This window comes from Coturnix japonica, chromosome 38 (assembly GCF_054131305.1).
Source record: "Coturnix japonica strain WE chromosome 38, WE-NBRP24, whole genome shotgun sequence".
Lineage (NCBI taxonomy): Eukaryota > Metazoa > Chordata > Aves > Galliformes > Phasianidae > Coturnix > Coturnix japonica.
The window spans coordinates 5440223-5461982 of NC_140700.1; the positions used below are offsets into that span (position 1 = coordinate 5440223).

Here is a 21760-nt window from a genome sequence, read left to right on the forward strand (position 1 = left end):
GAGGCTCTTTGCTGCGCTCGCTCAGCTGTTGTCCCCCCTCTGCTCTCACACTGGTGGCAATGGAGCAGTGTTCTGAGTAGGAGATGGATCACGTCCTTGGCCTTGGCCCAGCCCTGGCCAGAATGGAATTGAAGATGAATACCCCAGTACTCTCACGCTGTGCCCAAGACCCCCCTCACCTCTTGCACTGCTGCACTCCTTACCTGAAAAACAGAAGAGCAGAAGCAGGAGGAATCATGATTGTGCCTGTTCTGGAGCCGAGAGGAAAAGCAGTGCTGAAGGAAGATCAGATGAACAGCAGGTATCTTCTCTCTGCACCTTTCTGTCCCACACTGGCACTGCTGCACAAAGTAGCTGAGCTTTGTGCCTACCAACTTGGCTTAGCATCGAAATCCTTCTCTACAGTTTAACAACAGAATTCACACATGAGTGATTAAATTGTCCATGTCAACAGAATTTGGCCGGTTCAGAAGACGTGGAGGCATCAGACAGAATCCAGGGGCCTCCCCTTGAAATTGCTGTGCCTTTCTCTGCCCTTCAGACAGTGACAATAAAGAAGCAGTAAATTCCTCTGCCTTCCTGCTGCCAGCAGATGTACTCACAGCGGTGTCCCCTGGGCCGGTGCCTACCTGCTTTGCTCCATCAGAGCAGTGAGAAAGTCTGTTCTGACACCCTGGCTGCAAATAATTTCCAATTATATGAATAAGCAGCTTATTAACAATACATTCCAGCTAATCATTTTGCGCTAAGATATCTTCACGTTGTCTTTTCCCCAAATCCCTCTCTCATCAGGCACTTGATGCTGAATAACAAGGAGGGGGAACGCAGCGGTTCTCTTATGAACAAATCCCATGAGTCTGCAATTAGTTCAGTTTCTGCAACCGGTTGCCAACAAACTGAGTGGAGAACTGTGCTGCGGGAAGGGAGGAGGCATCACATCTGTGTTTGCTGCGCCTGCTGGAGGCTGAGTCCTGCAGCCCAGGAGCTCTGTGGAGCAGGACAGGTCAGTGTCTGTGTGAGGCTCAGTGGGTTGGAGCAGCTGGGATGTAATGAAGTTGGTCCCGTTGCTGCATCTCTGTCAGAGGATCAATGTGGATTTTAATTATAGCATTGCAGTAAATGAGATGAATGCGATCTCTGGAGATCACTTAGCCCACCCCAGTGACACACGCAGTAGGATCAGCTCCTCCTGTGTCATTTCTGGAGATCAGTGTAACTACTCGAGGTTGCAGCATTCTGCTGGTGACTTATTGCTGTGCTGCACTGTCCTGATTTGAAAGCTTTCCCTAAAGCTCGCTGCTATCTGAATGCTTCTCTGCCTTTTGTATCTGCCGAGAACACAGAGAGCAGATGAATCCCTTTCTCTTGCTCTGTGTGCAAGGACTCCTGCCTTGCCTCCCTCCCTCTATCACTCAGCACTAACCATCCCCATTCCCTTTAATTTGCACTGCTGAGCTGCGTTCCCAACAGGTTGGATCATTTCTGTTCTCTGTTCTCTCCCATCAATCCGCCTCTTCTGGCATCCCTGGTGCCCCCTGAAGTTCCTCCAGAGCTTTTGCATCCAATCAAGGACTCAGCCTTGTTGTACTTGTTGCCTTCCTGCTCGCTCCCGTTGCGGTGAGACCCACGGCGGCCCCGAAGATGCAGCGGTGCCGGTGGGGCCGCTAGAGGGCAGAGGGCGATCAGGAATGGGGCACGGGGCTCCGGGCACTGCCCCGAGCCGAGCTGCCGGCCCGAACCCCGTCCATCCCGGTAGCGGAATGGAAATGAACCGCTCCGTTCAACGAGGGATCCGTGCCGGGCTGGTACAGCGCTGGGCAGGTGCACAGAGAGAGTCTGGGGAGTCACCGAATGATGGAGTCACAGCTGGAAGAGGCTCGCAGGGATCAAAGGGATCAGAAGAAGACAGCCAAGGAGTCTCCTCTTCCTACCACTGTAAGCAGGCTGCCGTCCCAGGGCTGTTTCTATGAGACCTGCCAGGCTTTTTCAGGGGACGCATCCTTGATCCTCATCCGAGCCTGATGCTCTGCAGGGATGCCAGGCAGCAGGGATTGATGCTGAATGACTCTGGGAATAGGAGCTGCTGGGTTAAGGGAGAAGAGAGGCTGCAAGGGGGTGACACAGGGAAACAGAGGCTGCAGTGATAACCAGAGCTGGGATAACTGTGTGTGCAGGGCTGCAGGGTGCAGGACGTTGCTGCTCTGAAGGAGAAGAGGCCCCACAGCAGCAGCTTAGCGAGAGGCCTGGTGTTTGGTCTGTTCCACATCAATGGGGCGTCCAGCTGTGGCTGAGGATGAAAGCAAACGAGAGAGAGAGGATTAAAGGCTCCCAGGGTCTCCTCTAACCCGCCTAAGACTCACTGAGAGGGCAGTGTGCGGCTTCAGGAAGGCTTCTTCATATGGAAAATATTATGTGAGGGAGAGAAAGCGAGGGGGAAGGGAAGAGGGAGAGAGTTCTGTCCAGAGCTCTGGGGGGGAACAGATCACAAAAACTCTTTGGAGCCTCTGACCCGGCCTAAGGAGAAAGCAAAGCTCTGCTGTGAGCTCAGAGTGCAGCAGGGAATGGTGGTGGGCTTAGGAGTGAAGTCCAAATGTGCAGGAAGAGAGAAAAAGGATGAAAGAAGAGGGGAAGAACAGATAGAAATTGAGGAGGAAAGAGAAGGTTGGCAAAAGGGAGGAGAAAGGAGAGATATGGGGGGGAGGTGGTGAAAAGTGGGATGAGGGACATGGAGAATGGAGGTGGTGAAAGGCCGGCTGTCTGCTCCACTGTGTTGTTAACCAGGTCGCCAGGTGGAAGCCCCCGCACTCCTGGTCCTTTTCCTTCCCCCTCCAAACTTCTCCCAGGAATGTCTGTGATGGGGAACAAATTGCTAACAGAAGTGAGACATTTTGCACCAAACACAAGCGAGTTTCCAGTGCAAGGTTTCCTGTCAGCGGGTTGGGAGTGGAGGGTGTGGAGCCTTTCTGCCTCTCTGGCAGAGTAATCCTGCAAGTTAACACGAAGCACTTGGTTACCGTGCAGGATAAAGGACCTGAGGTTGGGCTTTCCTGCCTCCTGTTTTGGCTGCTGCCATTTGGCCGCTTTCATCCTCCCTTATTTTCTGCTTCGTCCCCGTGTGGCATTTGCGGCCTCATTAGCTGCTCCTCGACTCCCACTGGCCGCCCCCCACCGCTGTGATCTCCCAAGAATTCACAGGCTTCCACTCCACTTTCCTCCTTGATTTATACTGTTGAACCCAATGACCTTCGCTGACCTCATTTTCATGACAGTGTGAGCGCACACATCAGCGCCCGCGAATGGCAGCAATGCTCCCTCCCTTATAGTCCTGCCCTCTGAGCTGCAAGGACACTGGTGCTCCATGTCGCACATGGGGTAGGTTTGCTGTGTGCTTTAGCTGTGTTTCATGCTAAAACCCAGAAACACAGAAGGTGCAATCTGCAAAACACTGCTCTGTGTATCTTTGCTCACACAATGTTTAGCTGAACTGTGTGTGTGCAAAAGCAGCGTGCAGAAAATTACACCTGTGTATTTTCACTCTCTGTACAGACAAGCAGAAGTTTCCCCCCTTCCATTTTCTACATGTCAAGGGAGCCCTCAGATATATATGGCATCTCCCTGTGAGACGTGCACACCAATCGTGGCTCTCCTTTCTATCTAGGTTGCTGCGTTCTTGGTCATCGCTGCAGTAGCTGAAAAATTGCTAGATGGGCCAGACTACCCAAGACACAGAGCTGGGAGATGTGTGTTAACAGCCTGTTCTGGACAAGCTCGCAAGGTGAGGGAATTTCTATTAGTACCAATATTGTGGTGCCTTGTGACTTTTGCTTGAAGAAGTGGATTTTAACTGGAGGGAGATCACTTCTCCTTAGGAGACAGACCTGAGTCTCTGCTCCTGGTCCTCAGGAAGTTTGCCTAAAGTTCCTGCAGGTACAAAGAGCAGCCGGCTGAGAAGTGCTGCTGGCTTTTGGAACAGCCCTTCAGCTTCAAGCCAGTTTGCCGTACCCGAGCTGTACACCACCCAGCTTCCCCTCCGGCATCCCAAAGCTGACTGCCTCCCACCCTCTTTCTAAATAGTTGGCAAATCGGCCTTACCCCCTTCCCTGGCCCAGCGGTACATAAATCCCTTTGTCCCTTAGCCTGGAAATCTGCTTTCCTGTCCCTCCCTTCCCTGCCTTCCTGGGAAGTCAGCGTGGATATGGTGCTGCTGGCTTGCCTGTCTGAGCTGCTTAGTTAAGAATAATAAACAAACTCCTAAATGGAAGGATATTCTTTAAACCTGCCTTGTGCTGCCTGCCAGGGAATGCAGCAGCAGAGCCCACCTCCTGTCCCCCTCCAGCCCCAGCTCCAGGCTCTCCTGAAACCTGATCTCCTTTGCTTTGGAGCTGCACCATGGCCTCTGTGTGCACCTTCCCCCCTGACCCTGTCTGGATTCTCCTGTCCTTTTCCTGACACACACCCCACAAGCACACGCTCCTTGCTCAGACACACACACAACTGAAGGGCACGCAGTGACGCCATAGCAAAGGTGCACCGTGCCCACAGCACAGATGGGCATGGGGCTGATTTACACACTAGTCCGCACATCCATTCAATTAGGTTTGCAAAAACACTATTAAAAGTGATGCAGACACTTGCTGTGCCTAAACTAGAGGCTGTTCATTGAAACCCACCTAGGCATTGTACACAGATCGGAGGGTTAGGGTTAGGGTTAGGGTTAGGGTTAGGGTTAGGGTTAGGGTTAGGGTTAGGGTTAGGGTTAGGGTTAGGGTTAGGGTTAGGGTTAGGGTTAGGAGGACTCTGGGAAGTGCACAGACACGTGCAAGCAGTGCCCCCACATCTCCACATGTGAAAAGCAACGTGACACCAGATGTGCAATGACATGGCAGCCTCAAATCACAACCAGAAACACAGCAAAGTGTATCCTACAGCAGCACGCTGATAACACTGGCCAGCATATGCCCTCATCTCTTCACACTCACTTTCCTTTGTGGAGGTGTCTATTTCCCTATTTTTCCTGCTTATCTTTCCTACATGTGCACTCTGCCTTCACTCTGATGCATCCCAGCTTTCCTATAGGCTGCATTCTCCCATTCCCTGGATGTTTTGCTCTTACAAGGACATGGCACCACTACCACACCCTTCCCATATACCTTTCTATATGCCCTGTCCAGTGGGTTTATACACCTGTCAATGCACACCTTTGAAGTGCAAACCTTCATGTACACATCTGTTTCGCTTTGATACCCTCCCTTCTCCAACACAGGTGTGTCTTTCCCCATCTCACGTTGCTCATGTGCCTTGTTTAGGCAGACAGCATCTCCTGCTGCTTGCTCCCCCCCTTGCAGCCCACACAGCTTTCCAGCTTTCCTTCACTGTGGCCCATTTTCCTCGTGCCAGCATTCACAGCCTGCAGGAAGAGGCTGTCACTTAGAGGCTGAGCAGTCCCTGGGACCCTCTGGCCCTGCCACACTTTTCAATCCACTTCTAATTTTTCTCCTTCTCTTCCCAGAATTTATTGTCTCCGTCTCTCCTCCTCCTCAATGTCTGCTAAAGGAACCTCCACTCCTCGCCTCTTCTTGTTGTTTTCATCTTGGGAGAAAGGGAAAAACCTATTTTGCTCTTTCCCCAGCTCCAATTCCCTTTCCACCCCCCTTCCCAGCCCTGAAACCTTTCCCTGATAGTGTTGCTGTAACTGTTCAATTAAACGAGCAATTACAAAATCAATCAAACCAAAACGTGCGCTGTGCGCTGAGGGGACCCACTGCAGAGTGGGGACGTCGCCTGAGCCCATCCCAGCCTGAAGGCAGCTCAGCTCACAGCTCAGCTCCAATTGTCTTGTTTGATGGTGAGACGTTGCTCTGAGGACATGTGTGGAGCTGTGCTCTGCTGTGGGAAGCACCACCAGCTTTACACCACCTGCAAAGTTTCCTATGTTAGGAAAAATCCTTGCTGCTCATCATGGCCTTTGGTTTCTATTGGCCAGTAAGGGATGTGCCAGCTGGGAGTGGGATTTAGGGCTGCTCAGATGGGAATGGCTTCTGCAGCAAACCCAAACACGGGTCCTCTGTCATTTCACCAGGTTAGACCTGGTGGCTTCCTGTCTTCTTTTGTGCCTATGTTGCTGCTCCTGCTATGCATGTAACGCAAGTCACAGATCCTTCCACAACGAGCACAAACAAGGAAAGATGAATTGGAGAACAGGTTGAGTCAAGGGGAAAATGTGCAAAGCAGATGATGAGTTTGGGTTCATATGTGGACAGAATCGTGGCAGCTTTCCAGTGGCATGAGGAAACCAGCTTTAGCATATGGTACTTAGAAGGAGATCCTGCTCATGGGTGCACCAGGGACACTCCATCACCATCTCACCCTTTATCAGCTGAGGCAAATTGTCAGAGAATTTGGGACCAGAGCTTGGTGGAAAGAACTGGGAAGGCTTTATTTTCCTGTGGGCATGAAAGGAACACCCTGTGAAAAAGCCCATTGTTTTCAGTTAGTCCATCTGAGCTGTCAGGAGGCATCTCCATCCTTCTGGTGGCTCCTGGTCCTGCTCTTGGAGGAAGGCCTCCCTCCAGGTTTAAGGGAGGTAGGACTGGAGCTATTTATTGAGGCACTCTTATCCCAGACTCGATTTTGCACAGTCAGAAGAGCAGCATCACAAAGCCTTATCATTCCTTTAAGAGCCGAAATTTGGCGAGTTTCCTTGGGCAGGAGTCCAGTTTGGCTTAATTTTCAGTGAGTAATGCTTAAAGCCTGGTCACCCTGCAGGTCCTATGGAAACACAGGCCTGTATTGACACATTTCCTAATGCAATCTGCTCCATCAGGTGATACATAAGTCTTCGCCTGCTCAGGAAGCAGCTCGTATGGCTGCAGATCCCACTGTGCCATCTCTCGCCCTGTGCAGGTGCTCCTGAGCAGGAGCTGCTGTATCACAACGTTGGGCTGCGGTTCGGGGTGACACATCGTGCTCATGCCAGGCGGTGGCACCGTGCAGAAGCCTTTGGTCCCATCCATCTGTCTGTTTGCCATCTATATTTGGTAAAAAAATGCTTGCGAGTTGTTTGTTTGTGGCTCCTTGGAAACCCCCCTTAAGAAATGGCTCCTTTTGTTTGGTTACTTGGGAAAAAAATATTTTCCCCTCCTCCTTTCACTATTTTGATACACTGAAAAAGCAAAGCTTTAAAGAGCCCCGTAGCAGGGCAGGCTGTCAGCTGGCTCACAGCTCGCCTTGGCCCTGCTCTCTCAGGCACTGCTCCACCTTCGTGTGCATTCTGACAATGAAAACACATCTCGACGTCCTCAAAGTTTCTCTCTCCATTGAAAAAAAGGGGATTTATTCTCTCTCTTGTTCTTTGTAATCAGAATTAATGTGATTCTAATGTGTTCCTTTTGATCTTCAGGGGATTTTTTTTATACTGATGATCCCTAATTTTATATATATTTTTTATTATGTTAATTGTTTTAAAAAGCTGCAGTGAAGGGCAATTAAAAACACACACACAAAAAAAACCCATCCTACATCTTTGGCACATCTTTAACCTTTGAGTTCCTCCAGAAAAAGAAAAGAAAACCTCCTTTAAAATATCTGATACATTTTTAAACAGGGAGCCTTTGACAGGTCAGTTTCAAACCTCTCTCTCTCTTTCGTTGCTCTGTGTTGGAAGAAGACAATTCTGCGGCTTGGATTTTTTTGACAGTTAAATTGCAATGTAGGCAGAGGGTGGAATAGGGATCCTGTCTCTTTAACTCTCTAACTAGACAAAGACTTTTCCCCTTTGAGAGCTGAGCCCGGGATCAGAACTGTCAGATGATCTCGTAGCACTTGGGAGAGTTTGCAAAGTCATAATTATATCTTTTAACCTGTCTTGCTCTTTGCAAAAGAAAGGTCCTATTATATTGAAATGAGATTATTAGCCATCAAATACTTTCTTTCTTGGGATTCTTCTTCCTTAAAAAAAAAAAAAATAAAATTCAAATACCTTAACGACTTTGCAATTGAATTTTTATAAGATTTACTTTTCACCAAATCAATGTTCTGTAGCAGCTTTTTTTTTAAAGTATTATTTAAAGGGTGTTTTCAATATGCAGATGCAAGAGAAAAACCTCCGACTCGGTGTCTGAAATGTCACCTGGGTAATTAAAGGAGGGGAAAGTTTGGGAGCTCGGTGCAGTTTCATCCCCTGGCTGTTGGTGAGCTGAGCTGCTCCAAAACCCTGCTGATAATTGTCAACCTTCCATTTTCTCTCCTCTTTTATTTTTTTTTCCTGGGTGTCTCCTGTTCCTCAGAATGGGGAAAAGAAAAAGAGATCCTAAATCTGGAGAGGTTAACAGAATAATCCATTAAAATCACAGCGCTGCTTTGTCCGTGTGTGCTTCACCAACGTAATGGGTAGCAGCAGGATGGTCAGTAATGTGGTACCATGAAAGAGCTCCCTTATTTGAGAAGAAATTGGCACCATGATTCCTTACACCCCAGTTTGAAAGGGGGGTTGGCCCCAGGTTGCATAAGCCATAAACAGCACATGTTTGGGTATCTGGCTGAGCAAGAGTCCAAATGAATATAAAGGAGCTACATGAGCCTGATCCGCAGAGCTCTGAAGTCAGGGGAGGATCCTTCCAGCTGCTGCAGCACCTTCGGATGGTGCAGCCTTTGTTGGGCTCAGCCATTGTGGGCAGGGTGATGAGATCCCGTCAGCCTTTCCATTATCATGGGTTACCTCTTGGCCACAACAGTTCATTCTGAGATTGAATTCAGCGTGTTGGGATCTAACAAAGGGATTGCTGTGTGCACGGGCAGGACTCCCCATTAAGCTCGGGATGCCAAGAGGTCGCAACTGGTTTACATTATTAAGGGTTTCGATGCATTGGAATTTATGACAGTGCCCTGTGGGGTGCACAGGACCAGTCCTGCAGCGCTCTCACCCATGTCACACTCACTTCACTGTGTGGCTCATTGAAGGCAGTGGGGACTGTTGCCACACATAGAGTTATTCATAGGTGGTTGTGTTTGCCAGCACCACGGTCTGTTATTGGTTCAGTGCAGACCTTCAGGAGCATCCTCAGCTGTGTGCTGTCAGGATGCATGTGCATTCGCTGTTGACTGTACGCCTCGGTTTCTTATTCCAGAAACTCAGAAGAAAGGCCAGGCCATTATTTAATACACATTTCCTCAACCTTCCAGAAAAGATGTCTCGGCCATAATGAAAACCAGAAGACTGACAGATCAAAAGAACCTCCCTGATGTTAAATAAGGCCCCGACTCGGAGTAAGACCCATCTGGGGAAACTTTCTTCGTGAAGAACCCCAGGACAGGAAAATAAGGAAATTCATTGAGCTGCTCTTTATATAAACCTCAGCACCTGCTGAATGTTAAGCACATGTTTTCTGTATCTCTAGAACTCCGCCATTCTCTTGTTGATTTGGTACTGAAACACCCCTGCTGTAGGGAACCTGCTTTAGCAGGGGGGTGGATTTGGTGATCTCTTGAGGTCCCTTCCATGCCCTGTGAGTCTGTGAGTCAAGAGTGGCAGGTTTTCATAGAGCTCCCCTGTAATCTACCTTTAATTGCCCACGGGAGCTGGGGAGCCAGGCAGGTATCCCTAGAGCCAGTTCAACCTGTATGAATTGGCAGTGTCCCCCAGACCCACTGGACCAGCTCCAGTTTACACCACCGAGGATCTGACTTGGAATTTCATAAATATCTCTTCTTTTTCTTGGCAGCGAAATAATCTATAGAGCAGTTCCAGAAAAATTAGAAGAAGTTGTTGGCAGATGTGTCTATTAGTTTGAGCTCGAGACTTTTTGGCTTTTCTGAGATCCGAGCTCAGTCACTGGGTAGCGTGGAGGCTTCTTTACTGTCCACAGTAGCTTTGCCTTTGTTTCCCTTGGTTGACTGCAGAGAGCCAGGGGGGAGGCTCATAGGAGACAACCTGGAAACACATAATAAGAGCAGTTCTGTTCAGAAGCTGCCCACTATCTCACTGACAAACAACCTGGTGAGGCCAGGAGCAGCTTTCTGAAGTCACGTACTTTGGCTCCAGCATTTGACAGAGGTGTGTGGCCCGTGGACCACGACCAGAAGGCGACGTCTCACTGTGTGTGTTGTAACATGGAAAACAGTGCCGTTCTCAATGGCAGGTTCCGATGGAAAACGTTCTCAGCCTCCTGGGAGTGAAATTCCTCCTTAGGGCAGGAGGTGTTCTGCCTTTGGAAGGCCTGCAAAGTCAGACCTGTCACTGCAATGGAAGGAGATTGGGGTTGGCGCCTCTGTGGGTGTGAGTGTAAACATCCAGCTGGGTGTGCCAACTCGAACGTGCCCTGGCTTTGTTATTCCTCGCGCCCAGCTCCACTCCAGCTTTCTCCTGAGTGATTATTGACGTGCTCGCAGTTCCGGGGGACATGGAAATGGGTTTGTTTACACAGATTTGGCAACAGCAGCTGTCAGCCCCGCGAGGCACCGCAGCACTTCCTTCAAATCAAGAGTTGCAGCTCAGCAACTTTGCAGAGCCTGTATTTGGGGCAGAAAAACCAGATCTCCATTGGTGTAATTCAGCCGTGGTCCATGCACTTCTTCCTGCACATCTTCCCATAGGTGTCACCATCCTGTGCCCAAACTCAGCATCACCAGCACTGACCAAAAGGCTGCATCAATTCCTGTTGGGAGCTGGAAATGCTGTGATTTTTTAACTGGGTCCTGGGATTTGTTCAGGAAAAACGTCAAAGCTTTTGCTCCGTTATTTGTGCCGGGCTAAAAATAACGCCGGGGGCCCCACCTTCAGTGAATGCACTCCTTGAAAACAGCAGGCACCGAGTCCCGTGTGCTCCTTCTTTATGGATTTCTGGCAGTCAGAAGCAGGAGCCGTCAGAACCAGAGGAACCATCAGCCTTTGTGGTGTCCCCTTCTGTGTAGGGCGCAGTGGGAGTCTGCTGGGAACCTGCAAGTGGCACCGGGCACAGCTCCACCTCCCCTTTCTGCTGGGATGCTCCTGTCATCCTCATATTCTCTGCACTTTTCAGGTTGGATACATGGCCATTTTTCCAGAAACACACTGAACTTCTGTAGTCTGGTTTATTATTATTATTATTCTTTTTAAGCATTTAACCAAACCCCTGGAGATGGAGCGAAAAATAGAATAAGAAAACAAAAGTTCTATCATACTTTCAGTTAAAGGGCAGAGAAATGATTTCCCAGCTTTCTCCACTAGACCCAGGAAGGTTTTATGGGCTGAAAGAGTTTCTCAGGAGGTGCTTGAGAGGAAAAGGGAGCCCACAACACCATGGCCACGTTTCCATTGGGGTTAAGCCAACAGTGGCACAGCTGGGGACGGCTGAGTGCTGCCCTATGGGTGTGCTGGCTGCCCCAGCCTGGGGCAGAGCTCTTACATCAGCGTCAATGAACTGACACCTGGCTCCTCTCTGTGGTGACCGTTCTACATCTTGATTTCATATTTTGATTTTACAGGCCCCGCACAATAATCACCTCTTAATTCACCCTCCCTCCCTCCCTCCTCTCTTCTCTTTCTGCTGAAGAACAGCAGACGGGAGATTTCATGTGCCATAAATATTTAGATTGTGCCTGTGTGTTTATAACACTTGCCGAGAGTGTAACTGGAGCAGCTCACACTCAGCAGCAACACCTGATGCTAGGAAAGTTTTCCATCACCTCATATGGACCAGGCGGAGCAGAACACGCACAGGGGACCAGTAGCTGCATTGTCCCCCAGCCACAATGGTGAACAATAAGATGATAACAATAGGAACGTGCTTTTGTGTCCCAGAGCAGCTGCTGCTCTGAAGGATGCTGGAACAAAAGCTGTGAATTGAGCATTCTTGCAGCACTGCCCTGGCTGTAGAGCACAGGGGAAACGTGTCTCCAATAGGACCTATAGGTTGTAACACGTGTTATAGGAGATCCGTAGTGCCAGTGCTATACTCCTGTATAGCTTGAGTGTGTCAGTTAAGCATGGCACAATGAGTGCAGTCCAGCTGAGCTCCGGGCCCCTTTCCACAGCACCTGAGGCATCCAGGCAGTGCTGGCAGCTCTCCCTGCTGAGCTGAGCAGTGCTGGGCACGCGGCCGTGGCCCCTCAGCTTTGCTGGCTCACACGCAGCGGTCAGCCCCGAGCTTTCCAGAGCAGCGGCTCTCTTAAGTGTTATGGAATTTTTTTGTGCTTTCATAAATGTGTTTTTGCTAATGTTTCTTTAGGGGAAAATATTTTCCTTTTGTTTCTCTGCGTAACCTCTTTAGGACTTTTGGGATAAGTGAAGCCAACACCGCTGGCTTTGGCTCCTTTTCTTGCCTGTCCTCTGCTTTTTTTTCTCTCTTTTTTTTGGAGAGGAAATAAATCTCTGTTTTTAGTCCCTTCCCTTGCTCCTATTCCACTTACCTGCTGGGTTTTCTCTTCTGTGGCTTTGGAAACAGCAGTAATGACTCACTCACCAACTTAGGAGGGATTTTCCTCTCCAGGCAGGACATTTGTTGCTTGTCTACTGTGTGCATTACTCAGAGCCTTTTCCTGCAGGCTTTGATGCTTGCCATGGCCGCAGGTAAGACACTGCAGCAAATGGGTCATCGGTTCTGCCTGGTCCGGTTGGGTTCCATAGAGACAAAGCTTTGCTGCCAATGGCTAATCTTGAATTTGGTGCTACAAGGATTGGAACCATGAAGGAAAAACTAGAAAGAGAGAGAGAAACCTTCCTCATCTTGTTTTAGAATCAGCGGATGGAAAGGAAACATAAACTCAATTTTATGTGGATTATAAGGCACCTATAAAGAGAGTCATATGAACTGAGACTCTTGGCTCTGTTACTCTAATGATACCTATGGAACAATATGTGAAACCTATTACACTATTCTGGATATATGTGTATATATATATATTTATATATATGTATGGAGAAAGAGAGAGAGAGAGAGACGAAATATGGGGCCTTTATTTTTATTGGCTTCTGCAAAGAATAAATTACACAGCAAGGGCAAGGTTAAATTATTGTAAATGTCTGTATGAAAGGCATCACTTAATTATTAACAGTCTGCTACAAATAAAAGGTACATATGCTAAAATGGCCTGACCTGCTGGATTGTGGGTTTTTGTTTAAAACTGTTGGTGAGGCCCACAGCTGACTTGTTCTCTGTCAGGCAGGCTGGAAAAAGAGGCAGGGTAAGATTTCATTGCAGAGCGGCTTATATCCCTCTATACCAGATGTCAAGTGAATGGCTAGAAAATGGGCAAGGGGAAGGTGGGGGCTTTGTGAAAGCAGGGAGAAAACACTGAGGATGTGTAAAAACACCTGGATGGATGTGGAAAGAGGGAGGGTCCAAGCACTGACTGGTATTGCTCTCAATCTGGACTTATACTTTGGGTTATGTCCACAAAGGGTACGAGTTCCTTACAGCTGAGCTCTGCACTTACCCCACTTGGGAAGAGTTTAGAGCCCCGACTGACTCTGTCAGTTCCTGTGTTAATAGGAGAGGGAGGGAGAGGCTTTCAGGACCCTTGGGCAATATTTATGGGTTTGGATACCCGCAGTACTGCTTTACTCTTAGCTTTTATTTCAGCAGTATCTCTGTGAACAAATCACACCACAGGGCAGAGCCATCTCTCCTCCCATCCACAGCCCACCTTGATTCAGGTCCAGGAGAATCCTGTCAAACACAGTCCAAATGCATCAGCAAGGCAGCTTCCTATTTGCAGCCACCAAATTGGCAGAGCTTTTCAATCCTGGCCCCTGGAGGCAAAAGACAGAGAGAAAACCATCTCGGGATGGGATTTCCAGAGGGAAACTTGGAGACTTCAACAGGTTGGAAAAAAAAAAAAAAAACACAAAGAAAAACCAGAAGTAGAAATCCACCAGCCTATATGAATGAAAGAACCGAGTGGAAAGCTCTCCCTTACACTCCCTTGCAAAATTAAAACTGCTTTTGGCAAATAGGAGACGTCTCAGTGATTTCACATCCAGCTTCAAGGCCAGGCGGAATCCCTCGGCGCTGGGCTGACCTCCTGCCTGCGGCCGGTCAGGGATTCCCACCCTCTGCTCCAGCTGCAGCTCCAGGCTGTCCCTGGTGCAGTTGGGACGTCACCTCTGACTGAGAGCCATCCGGTCTGGCCTTAAGGATCCCAACAAGTGGGAATTTGCTGCCTCTCCCCACCTCGGGTAGCTCTTCCAAGGGCTGGATGTGCCAACTCCATTTGCTCATATGGAAAAGCTGGATGACTAAGAAAGCAGTGTGAGCTGAGCCCTGATGGCTTTTAATGCTATTTGGCACCTGAGGAGAAGGGAAGAAAAGGAGGAGCCTAAACCAGCACTATCCGATGGTCCCCGTACCCATCTGTAAGTGCACTGCAAAGCTTCCCTACCCTCGTCTTTAGTTCACATTTAGATTTACTAAAGCCATGTCTCCAGTCGCTATACTGTGCTGTTTCATCTTCCATGCAGTAAGCCATGCTCCCAAAATGCCCATCTCTTCTTCCATATGACTTCCCATCAGCAGCTGCATCTCTGCTGGAGCACGTGTGAAGGCTGCCCAGCATTTTGCTCTTTTTCTTTCAATCTGTTGAGAAGATGTTGGAGAAACTGCTCCAGAAAAGCTGCATTTTTGGTGCACTTTCTCCACTTCTGCAAGGTTTGCAAACAGCAGCTTTGAGTGCATTGGGAAAATGCAGGTGTAGGTGAGATGGGTTGGGTGGGATCGGTGACAAGGGAAGTCTGTGTGCTGTATTAGGTTCTGTCTCTATTTTACCTCTATGGGAGTCTGATATTGTCCCTAAAAGCCTTTGATGGCGGCGTGAGCATGAAAACACTTGACCCAGATCTCCTTTTCTTCTTTTCTTTTGGTCAAATATGAAAGAAGAGCGGAGCACTTTCACTCCAGCTCCAGGCAGGAATAGAAATCCTCACTGAGAAAACCTGGCTCTGCAGGAGGCTTGTCTCAGAACAAGGGGAAAAGCGTGTCGTGGCCATGCAAGCCAACAGTAGCACAGCCTGCTGCAGACCCCATGGGCTGCTGAGAATCTCTATCATTCACATCTTATGAACTGGTTTGGCGCATCTCCAGAGGACATTGGCAGCTGTTCAAGGCCTTGCAAGGTGCTGAACATGCTCAAGTTCCCTTTGTCTCCAACATGTGTGTGTGCAGGGATTACCCCATCTGCCTGCTCAGTGGGATTGGGATTTGCTTGTGCTCGTGTCTATGGATGGCAAAGGGTTTGTGAGATGGTTTTCTGCTGCATCTCCAAGTGCAGTGGCTCCGTGTGGGCTCCAGCTGCACCCTGTCACTGCAGGGGGGGGGCTGCAGGTAGGGTTAGATGGGCGCGTATGAGGGTGCTGGTCCGTCAGCGTGCTGCGAGCACGTGTATTCACACACACTGATCTCACAGTTGGTCCTGAAGGGAGCTGCGAGTGGGGATAAAATGTCAGAGCAGCAGCCAGTGGCTGTAAAACCCGGGGTCTGAACGAAAGGGAAAAAGTGACAAGGGGAAAAGCAAGGTCGGCCCCACCTTGCAGGGTCTGCTCTGGAATGTGTTTGCACTCCAGGGTGTGCAGTGCCTGAGAGTGCGTTAGCAGCAGTGTTGAGTTAGTAATATGAACCCTATACAAATACCTCCGGGGCAGACAGGTCCATTTCAGGCTGTGTTTATTTAATAAAGAGCCAGTGAAGTAACTGCAATTTCATTGTCAATTTACTAATGCGTTACAGTTATGTTTCTTAACCTCATTGTTTGGGCTCAGGAGCTTGCAGTGCCTGGCCAAAACTTTCCTTTTTTCTCTCCCTTATCCCCCCCCCCCAAAGTGTAAAACACGTTTTATTATGACTAGAATGTCTTCTATTTATCAAAAGCTGGGATTAAAACCCTCGACTCCCCCCTTCCGTGCTCATATCCAGCTTGGCAGCAGGTTGGTTTATTAACCTCCTAAAAGCCTCGCTCACTCACTCGCCTTTTTTTTTCCTATTCTATTTTAAAAGAAGAGAAACAGCCGCTCACGCTCACACCTATTCACACACAGATACGTTTAAAGTCCATCTGGGAAGAGCACAATGGAAACTGGCTGGAATGGGGTCGGGCTGTGAGTCTTTGTGGTCTGGGAAGTCTGACTTCGGTCTCCTACTCTTTTGGATGGAAATCTGGGTTTCGAACACGCTCGCACGTTCTCGATAAAACAACACAAATAAAGCAGGAGAGCAGCCCCTCCCAGGGCTGAACTGGGAAGAGAAATGAGCTTTGGGAGGGAGGCGGAGGAGTGGCTGCTCTTTGGGCTCAAGCAGTTCTGCTCCAGTGCAGAGTGAAGGAGGGAAGGGAGCAGAGGGGATGCAGAGTGTTGGTGCTTGTCTGCAGCACTGAGATCCGTGTTGGCCAGAACTGGGCTGTTCTGTGCACAGCTGTATCTATGGGTGCATCTTGTGTCCGTGTGCTCCCTGTCTGTGTATGGGATGGATCCCATTCTGTAGGTGATGCTCAGCCTGTCCGCTCTCTCTCTATTCACTTACATTGATGTTGCCCCACAGCAGCAACAAAACTTTTGGGTTTCGATGCTCAGCCCATAACTCTGACATTCAGCTCACTGAAATGAAGGGCTCCCGCTGCATTCAGCTCAGTGTCAGCTCCTTGGCTGCCGCTCGTACCAGGTTTATCCCCTGCTCTCAGGGCAGCATTTTAGAGCCGGGCTTTCCCCTCTTTGAACCCCTCCGAAGTCCAAACGCTCTGCAGGCAGCTGGAGCGCCCTGCCCTGCCCTAACCTCTGCCGTGACCTGCAGGACCGCGCTGTCTGCTCGGTGAAAGGATTTGATTCAGCCCTTCATGCCCGATCAGCAGCCAGGCCCCCACACAACACAAGCTACTGGTCGTGACAAATTACATGGGCTGGCTTCAGGGTGAGGGGGGGGCTGAGAGCTGACCCCGCTCCCATCAGACCTGAGCCGCACCCCGGGCCGGGGGGCTCCGTGCCCACCGCCCCCATCCAGCACATCCCGAGCGCAGCGATCGCCGGGCTGGTTCTGCAATTAGAAGGAAGATTTCCGCTAATCTCCCTCTAAATGAGGGTCTAATTCCTCGAGCAGAAACTTGTCAGCTGCTTGTTAACAGCCTCTCGGACCGGCGCTCACGTGGCCTTCATTATTTTTAGGAGCGTTTTTCAGTTGTGCCTTTTTAGTTTGGAACAGAAGCGTAAACTGCGCCTGGCTGCAGCGCGGTGTCTGTCGGCGCTGGCCGTGCTAATAACACACAGCTTAAATCAGGGCTGGGGGGAGAAACGCGGCTCTGAGGAGGGGGGACATTTAATATTGGATTGGCTTGGGGTTTTTTTTGTTTTTTTTTTCTTTTCATTCTTATTAATGTGGAAACTTTTAGGCACAATCCCGGCCCTGTGTTTAAGTCATTAAAACATCTTTAAGCATTTTCTGGTTTTAGTTTTCTTAGCAGCAGCCCTTTTCCTGGAATGTGTTTTATTTTTCTTTTTAAGTTAGTGAAAAAGGAAAAAAAAACCCCAAACCTTTGCATTTCCAGGCGATTTTTAAAGGGGAGAAGGGAGGGAGGGCTGAGGGAGGTGGGGAGATGAGGGAAGTGAGAGAACAGGGCCCTTTCTGTGTTTTATTCCTAATCCGCAGGAATCCATTTTAGCCTTTTATGGCTGTTGCACTTGCTGACAGGATTTACATTCTCCGTATGTTATCTGAAACATCACAATCTGTGGCTGTGGGATTGTTTCATGCCTGGGTTAAAAACACGCCGGCGCTTCTGGGAGGCTGCGGGGAGGCAGAACAGGGAGCGGGGCAAGGAGAAAACACTGCATGAAGGGAGAGGAGGGAAGGAAGGAGCTGCTGCTGGCAGAGTTCACAGCCCAGACTGACGGGGGGTTAAGCGGAGCAGGGGGGCAATACCATCCCTCTGGTTCCAGTGATGCTCTAGGAAAGCAGCTGTGGAAAAAAGACGGTGCTCTCCTGACCCTGCAGAGCCCCTCTGGGACTGTTGGTAGAGCCAAAGTACAGGGGAAACCATGCACCCATCACAGCCCTGTGGGATGTGGGGCTGTGCCCAGGTGCTGCCTGGATACAGAAGTTTCCTTCTTCAATTGCTCCTTGAGAACGTCTCCATTTTTAAGGGCCTCTTTGGAAGAAACCAAAGATGCTGCCATTAAAATGCTGAACTTGTCAGGCTTTGGTTGAGGAAGGAGTGAGCAGTGGGAATACTGAGAGGGGCTGATGGCTGGAATCCATGATCTTGGTGGTCCTTTCCAACCCTATGATTCCATAACATAACGCTGTTTCCCAATGGCTGTGAATACCCTGGTGCCAATCAGGTGGAACCATGAAAGGACACTGGTTTTGTATTGCCATCATCCATATGATGAGCAGAGCCCAGGCTCCCAGAAATCACAGGTCACACCGTTTTAGTGTCTCCTTTGGCTGTTCCTGGTCTGCAGTTCTCTCTGATATCCCCGCTCAGGCTGTAGACGTGTCTCTGAATGCACAACAAGGTGCCATTGCACATAGTTGGTTTTCTGATCATGACCAGACTCTAAGCTCTTAAGGTAGAGACTTCAGTTTTTTAATAACTCGTGGGAGAACCCAGGGAAAATGTAAGTTTTATGGAGTCTAGAGAATATTTTTAAAGGATTTAGATGTCTGGAAAAAGTGTCTTAGGAGGTTTAACTGCTTTGCTGTGGAAAAAAAAATACATTAACAAATATTCTTGTTTCTTTGTTAGTCCCTTCCGGGGCAGAACAGCAGCCACGTGCTCTGAGCTCTGGGATCAGGAGGCCACGGGCCATCTCCAAAGTGGTGCCAGGCAGCGCCTCGCAGGGTGAGTGTTCTGCAATCACTTGAGATTTGAGGGATTATTATTTTTGGGGTGGCCTCAAACTCCCTGGGCTGTAAAAAGCTCCATGGTTGAGAATCAGCGACATTATCTCAGATCCCAACCCAAACAAAGGGGGATTTAGGCTCGCTAGTCTCCCGCTTCCAGCCCCCGCTGTGCTCCGTGCCATTTCATCCCATGAGCTGCAGTCAGGTCCTGCATCTCAGGAGACATCAGTGGTGTTTCATTGCTGTGCATTGACCAGCACATCCTGCAGAAGCAGGATTGGATGCCAGGTTGGTGTTGTGCACACATTGCAGAGCACGCCTGCTGCATGCTCCATCCAGGAGGCAGCTTGTGCCTCATTGCATCCCCCAGCAGAGCCCCACAGCCCTGCCACACACAGCCCTGCCCCACAGCCCTGCCCCACAGCGGACCCCCACGGCACAGCCTCTGCCCCATCAGCCTCCATCCCTTTGGCCAGAGGGAGTCAGGTTACTCTCCCCATCCCTGCGAGTGAAAGAACCCACCTGTGTCTGCGGGGCCTGTTTGGGATTCCTGGGAAACTTTAACCTCTATTAATACCACTAAATTATTTCTTCATATGGCAAAGTACTTATGTAAACCGATCCCCTCCCGCCTTCCCCTCCTGGCTCGGAGGAGGCAGCGCTGGCTCAGATGGATCTACCTGCTCTCGGGGGGCTTCCAAACCCTCCACATTCCTCTGCGGCGCTGCTTTGTGTTGCAGGACTGAAGGGAGCACGTGATGGGGAAGGGGGGAGAGAGAGAAGAAGGAAGGGAGGATTGAGATCACCAAAGTAATTGGCTCCGAGGCCTCTGGAGCAGCAGCAGGTTGGGCTGTACATTTGTCTGTCTCTCCGTCAAGTTGTACCGAGCCCACGTCTGCTTCAGGCTTCCCCAGAGCTGGAGTGAATTAGGAGTGGGCTCAGCAGGGTCAAGTGGGCTTAGTTGTCATTTACACCAACACCTCTTTATACATCACACCAGCTCCCAGCGCTGCCAGACCAGAGCGAAGGGACCTTCGTGGAAATGAGAACCAGCCCCTGGGGGCTGTTTGACCAGGGCAGCACCCGCTGTCCTATGAGATTCAGACCATGGGGCTGCCCTGAAATCATGCAGATTTAATCCTTCTGTTTGTTTGCTTGTTGTCTTTTGGGTTTTATTTGGTCTTATGGCTTCTGTCCTTGGCTGCAAAGCCTAAAAAAGTTCTTTTTTTTTACAGTGGGAACAAATGAATGAATGATAACACGTGTCATGGAATCGCGGGACTCCAGCAGATGGGGCTCAAAGAAAGGAATGCCAAAAAGGCAGCAAACTGACGGTGCTGCTGGGTGCCACTCCGGGCACATCACACCTTCCCATGGGCAGGACATCTCCCTGCATTCTGCCTTTGTCCTGGCTGTGACACTTCTTGGTTTCCAGGCATCTACAGCCCGACTGAAGCTGTGCAATGATGGGCCCTGGCTCCACTGCAGGGCAGCCAGAGTTGGCCTTCAAGCTGGTGGAAGGCCACAGCCACAAGTAGCGCAGTACCCTCACTAAGGGCACGGGCTTTTCAAACCCAAGAGCAGAAAAAGATGGAAAAAAGAGGGAGAAATTTGGCTTGGTTTTAACCCTGTGCTCTCCCCACAGGTGTTTTCTTTGGCCGGGTTTTATGGCCAGACCTAAGATTTGAAATTCCACTCGAACTTGGAAATTCAAACCCCATTTTCCACTTCTGCAACCGCTCGTTCTGCAAAGCAGAGGAGAAGGGACTTGCAAAACCTTTTGCCTTCAGGTTTGCAGCAGGACAGAATTCAGCCTTTGGGCAGCTCACAGTTGGTCCGAGGTGCCCCATAATCCAGCTGTGCAGAGCTTCTATCTGAATTACCCTCGTGTAAGACATCCGATGCGGTCCGTGTTTGAGTCGTGCCAGAAGGGCTTCTCTTATCCTCCACGATGTGTGGTCACATGTGGTAATGCAAAATTAGTGCGAGAATATGGGACTTCAGGAAAGCCAGCTGTGTTGGTGGGGCTTGGCCGGCTGGTTGGCTTCAGCACGAAGGAAGAGTTCATTGCCAGCATCTGCAGGCTTGAGGGCGATGGGGAAAGTCTGATCTCCGTGCTGTATTTCAGCCATGCAAAGAGCTGGATGGATGCTTTTGTTTCAGTTTATGTGCCTTATTTCAAGTGAATGGAAAAGGCCGCTGGAAGCAGAGCCTCTCTGCCTTCTGTATGTATTTTTCCTTAAGTCCAACTGAGCCTGTGCTCCCTTGTAGCTCCACCTCCTACCAACAGTGCGGTCAGTGGAGAGGAAGGATGCTGAAAGTGATCCCTGCATTATCTGGGTGCCAAATCAGTGCAGCTCATCCTGCCCTGCACTGAGAGCAGGATGGAGGACAGTGAGGGATGTCCTACAGGTGGGGAAGGAGCATCAGCGGGTGTGAGGGACCGCAGTGCCCCTGCAGGGACTGCAGGTTTGAGATCAGGGCTGTCTGCAATGGGTATTTACCCAATGTGGGGCATCGGGTGAAGTCTGGACAAATGGAGACAGTGGAATTACTGAGTAAAATGTCCCGGCCTGTCTTCTGCAGGAGGTCATCTAGATGATCTGTTTGTCCCTCCTGGCCTTTAAATCTACTAATCTATTTTCCCTTCCAGGAAATATAACTACATTCTGAGAACAACAGCCCCTTAGGAAGAAGGAAAAAAATAAGGCAAGAAAGCAGGCCTTTGAAAAACAACAGCAAAGAGAAAAACCCTTCAACTATAAAATAAACTAAGGTACAAGATGCAATTAACAATGCACAAACAGCAGAGCCCGGAATGTAAATTGTATTTAAATAGGGCTGTGAAGAATGTTTCAGTCCCCTAAATGGCTTCTCTCTCCTGCTGCCTTGAACCTCCAATCAAGCCCTGCCTGGGAGTAATTTGGTGCTGGAAATTGTTGCCACACGAACAGCTGAAGGCT

General features: G+C 49.6%; 1 protein-coding gene across 3 annotated transcripts; it reads left to right on the top strand.

Moving 5' to 3' along the window:
- The first annotated feature begins 77 nt into the window (after positions 1-77).
- Positions 78-20379, top strand: LOC116654429 (uncharacterized). 3 transcript variants are annotated; one of them, XM_085526920.1, is made up of 5 exons: positions 78-301; positions 793-1003; positions 3659-3775; positions 18700-18795; positions 20033-20379. In XM_085526920.1, the coding sequence occupies exons 1-4, from the start codon at positions 84-86 to the stop codon at positions 18733-18735; spliced, it is 582 nt and encodes a 193-aa protein (XP_085383046.1). In that variant the 5' UTR covers positions 78-83; the 3' UTR covers positions 18736-18795; positions 20033-20379. The 3 variants fall into 3 exon arrangements, with proteins under 3 accessions (XP_085383046.1, XP_085383045.1, XP_085383047.1); XM_085526921.1 differs by lacking the exons at positions 78-301; positions 793-1003 and adding an exon at positions 1707-1935; XM_085526919.1 differs by lacking the exons at positions 18700-18795; positions 20033-20379 and having other exon boundaries at positions 3659-3963.
- Positions 20380-21760: the final 1381 nt, after the last annotated feature.

Excerpts from the sequence above, each read along its gene's own strand:
- LOC116654429 (XM_085526919.1), top strand. The coding sequence starts at position 84 with ATGGATCACGTCCTTGGCCTTGGCCCAGCCCTGGCCAGAATGGAATTG. Across the intron at positions 302-792 it reads GAAGATCAGATGAACAGCAG|GCACTTGATGCTGAATAACA; the intron begins GTATCTTCTCTC and ends CTCTCTCATCAG. Across the intron at positions 1,004-3,658 it reads AGCTCTGTGGAGCAGGACAG|GTTGCTGCGTTCTTGGTCAT; the intron begins GTCAGTGTCTGT and ends CTTTCTATCTAG.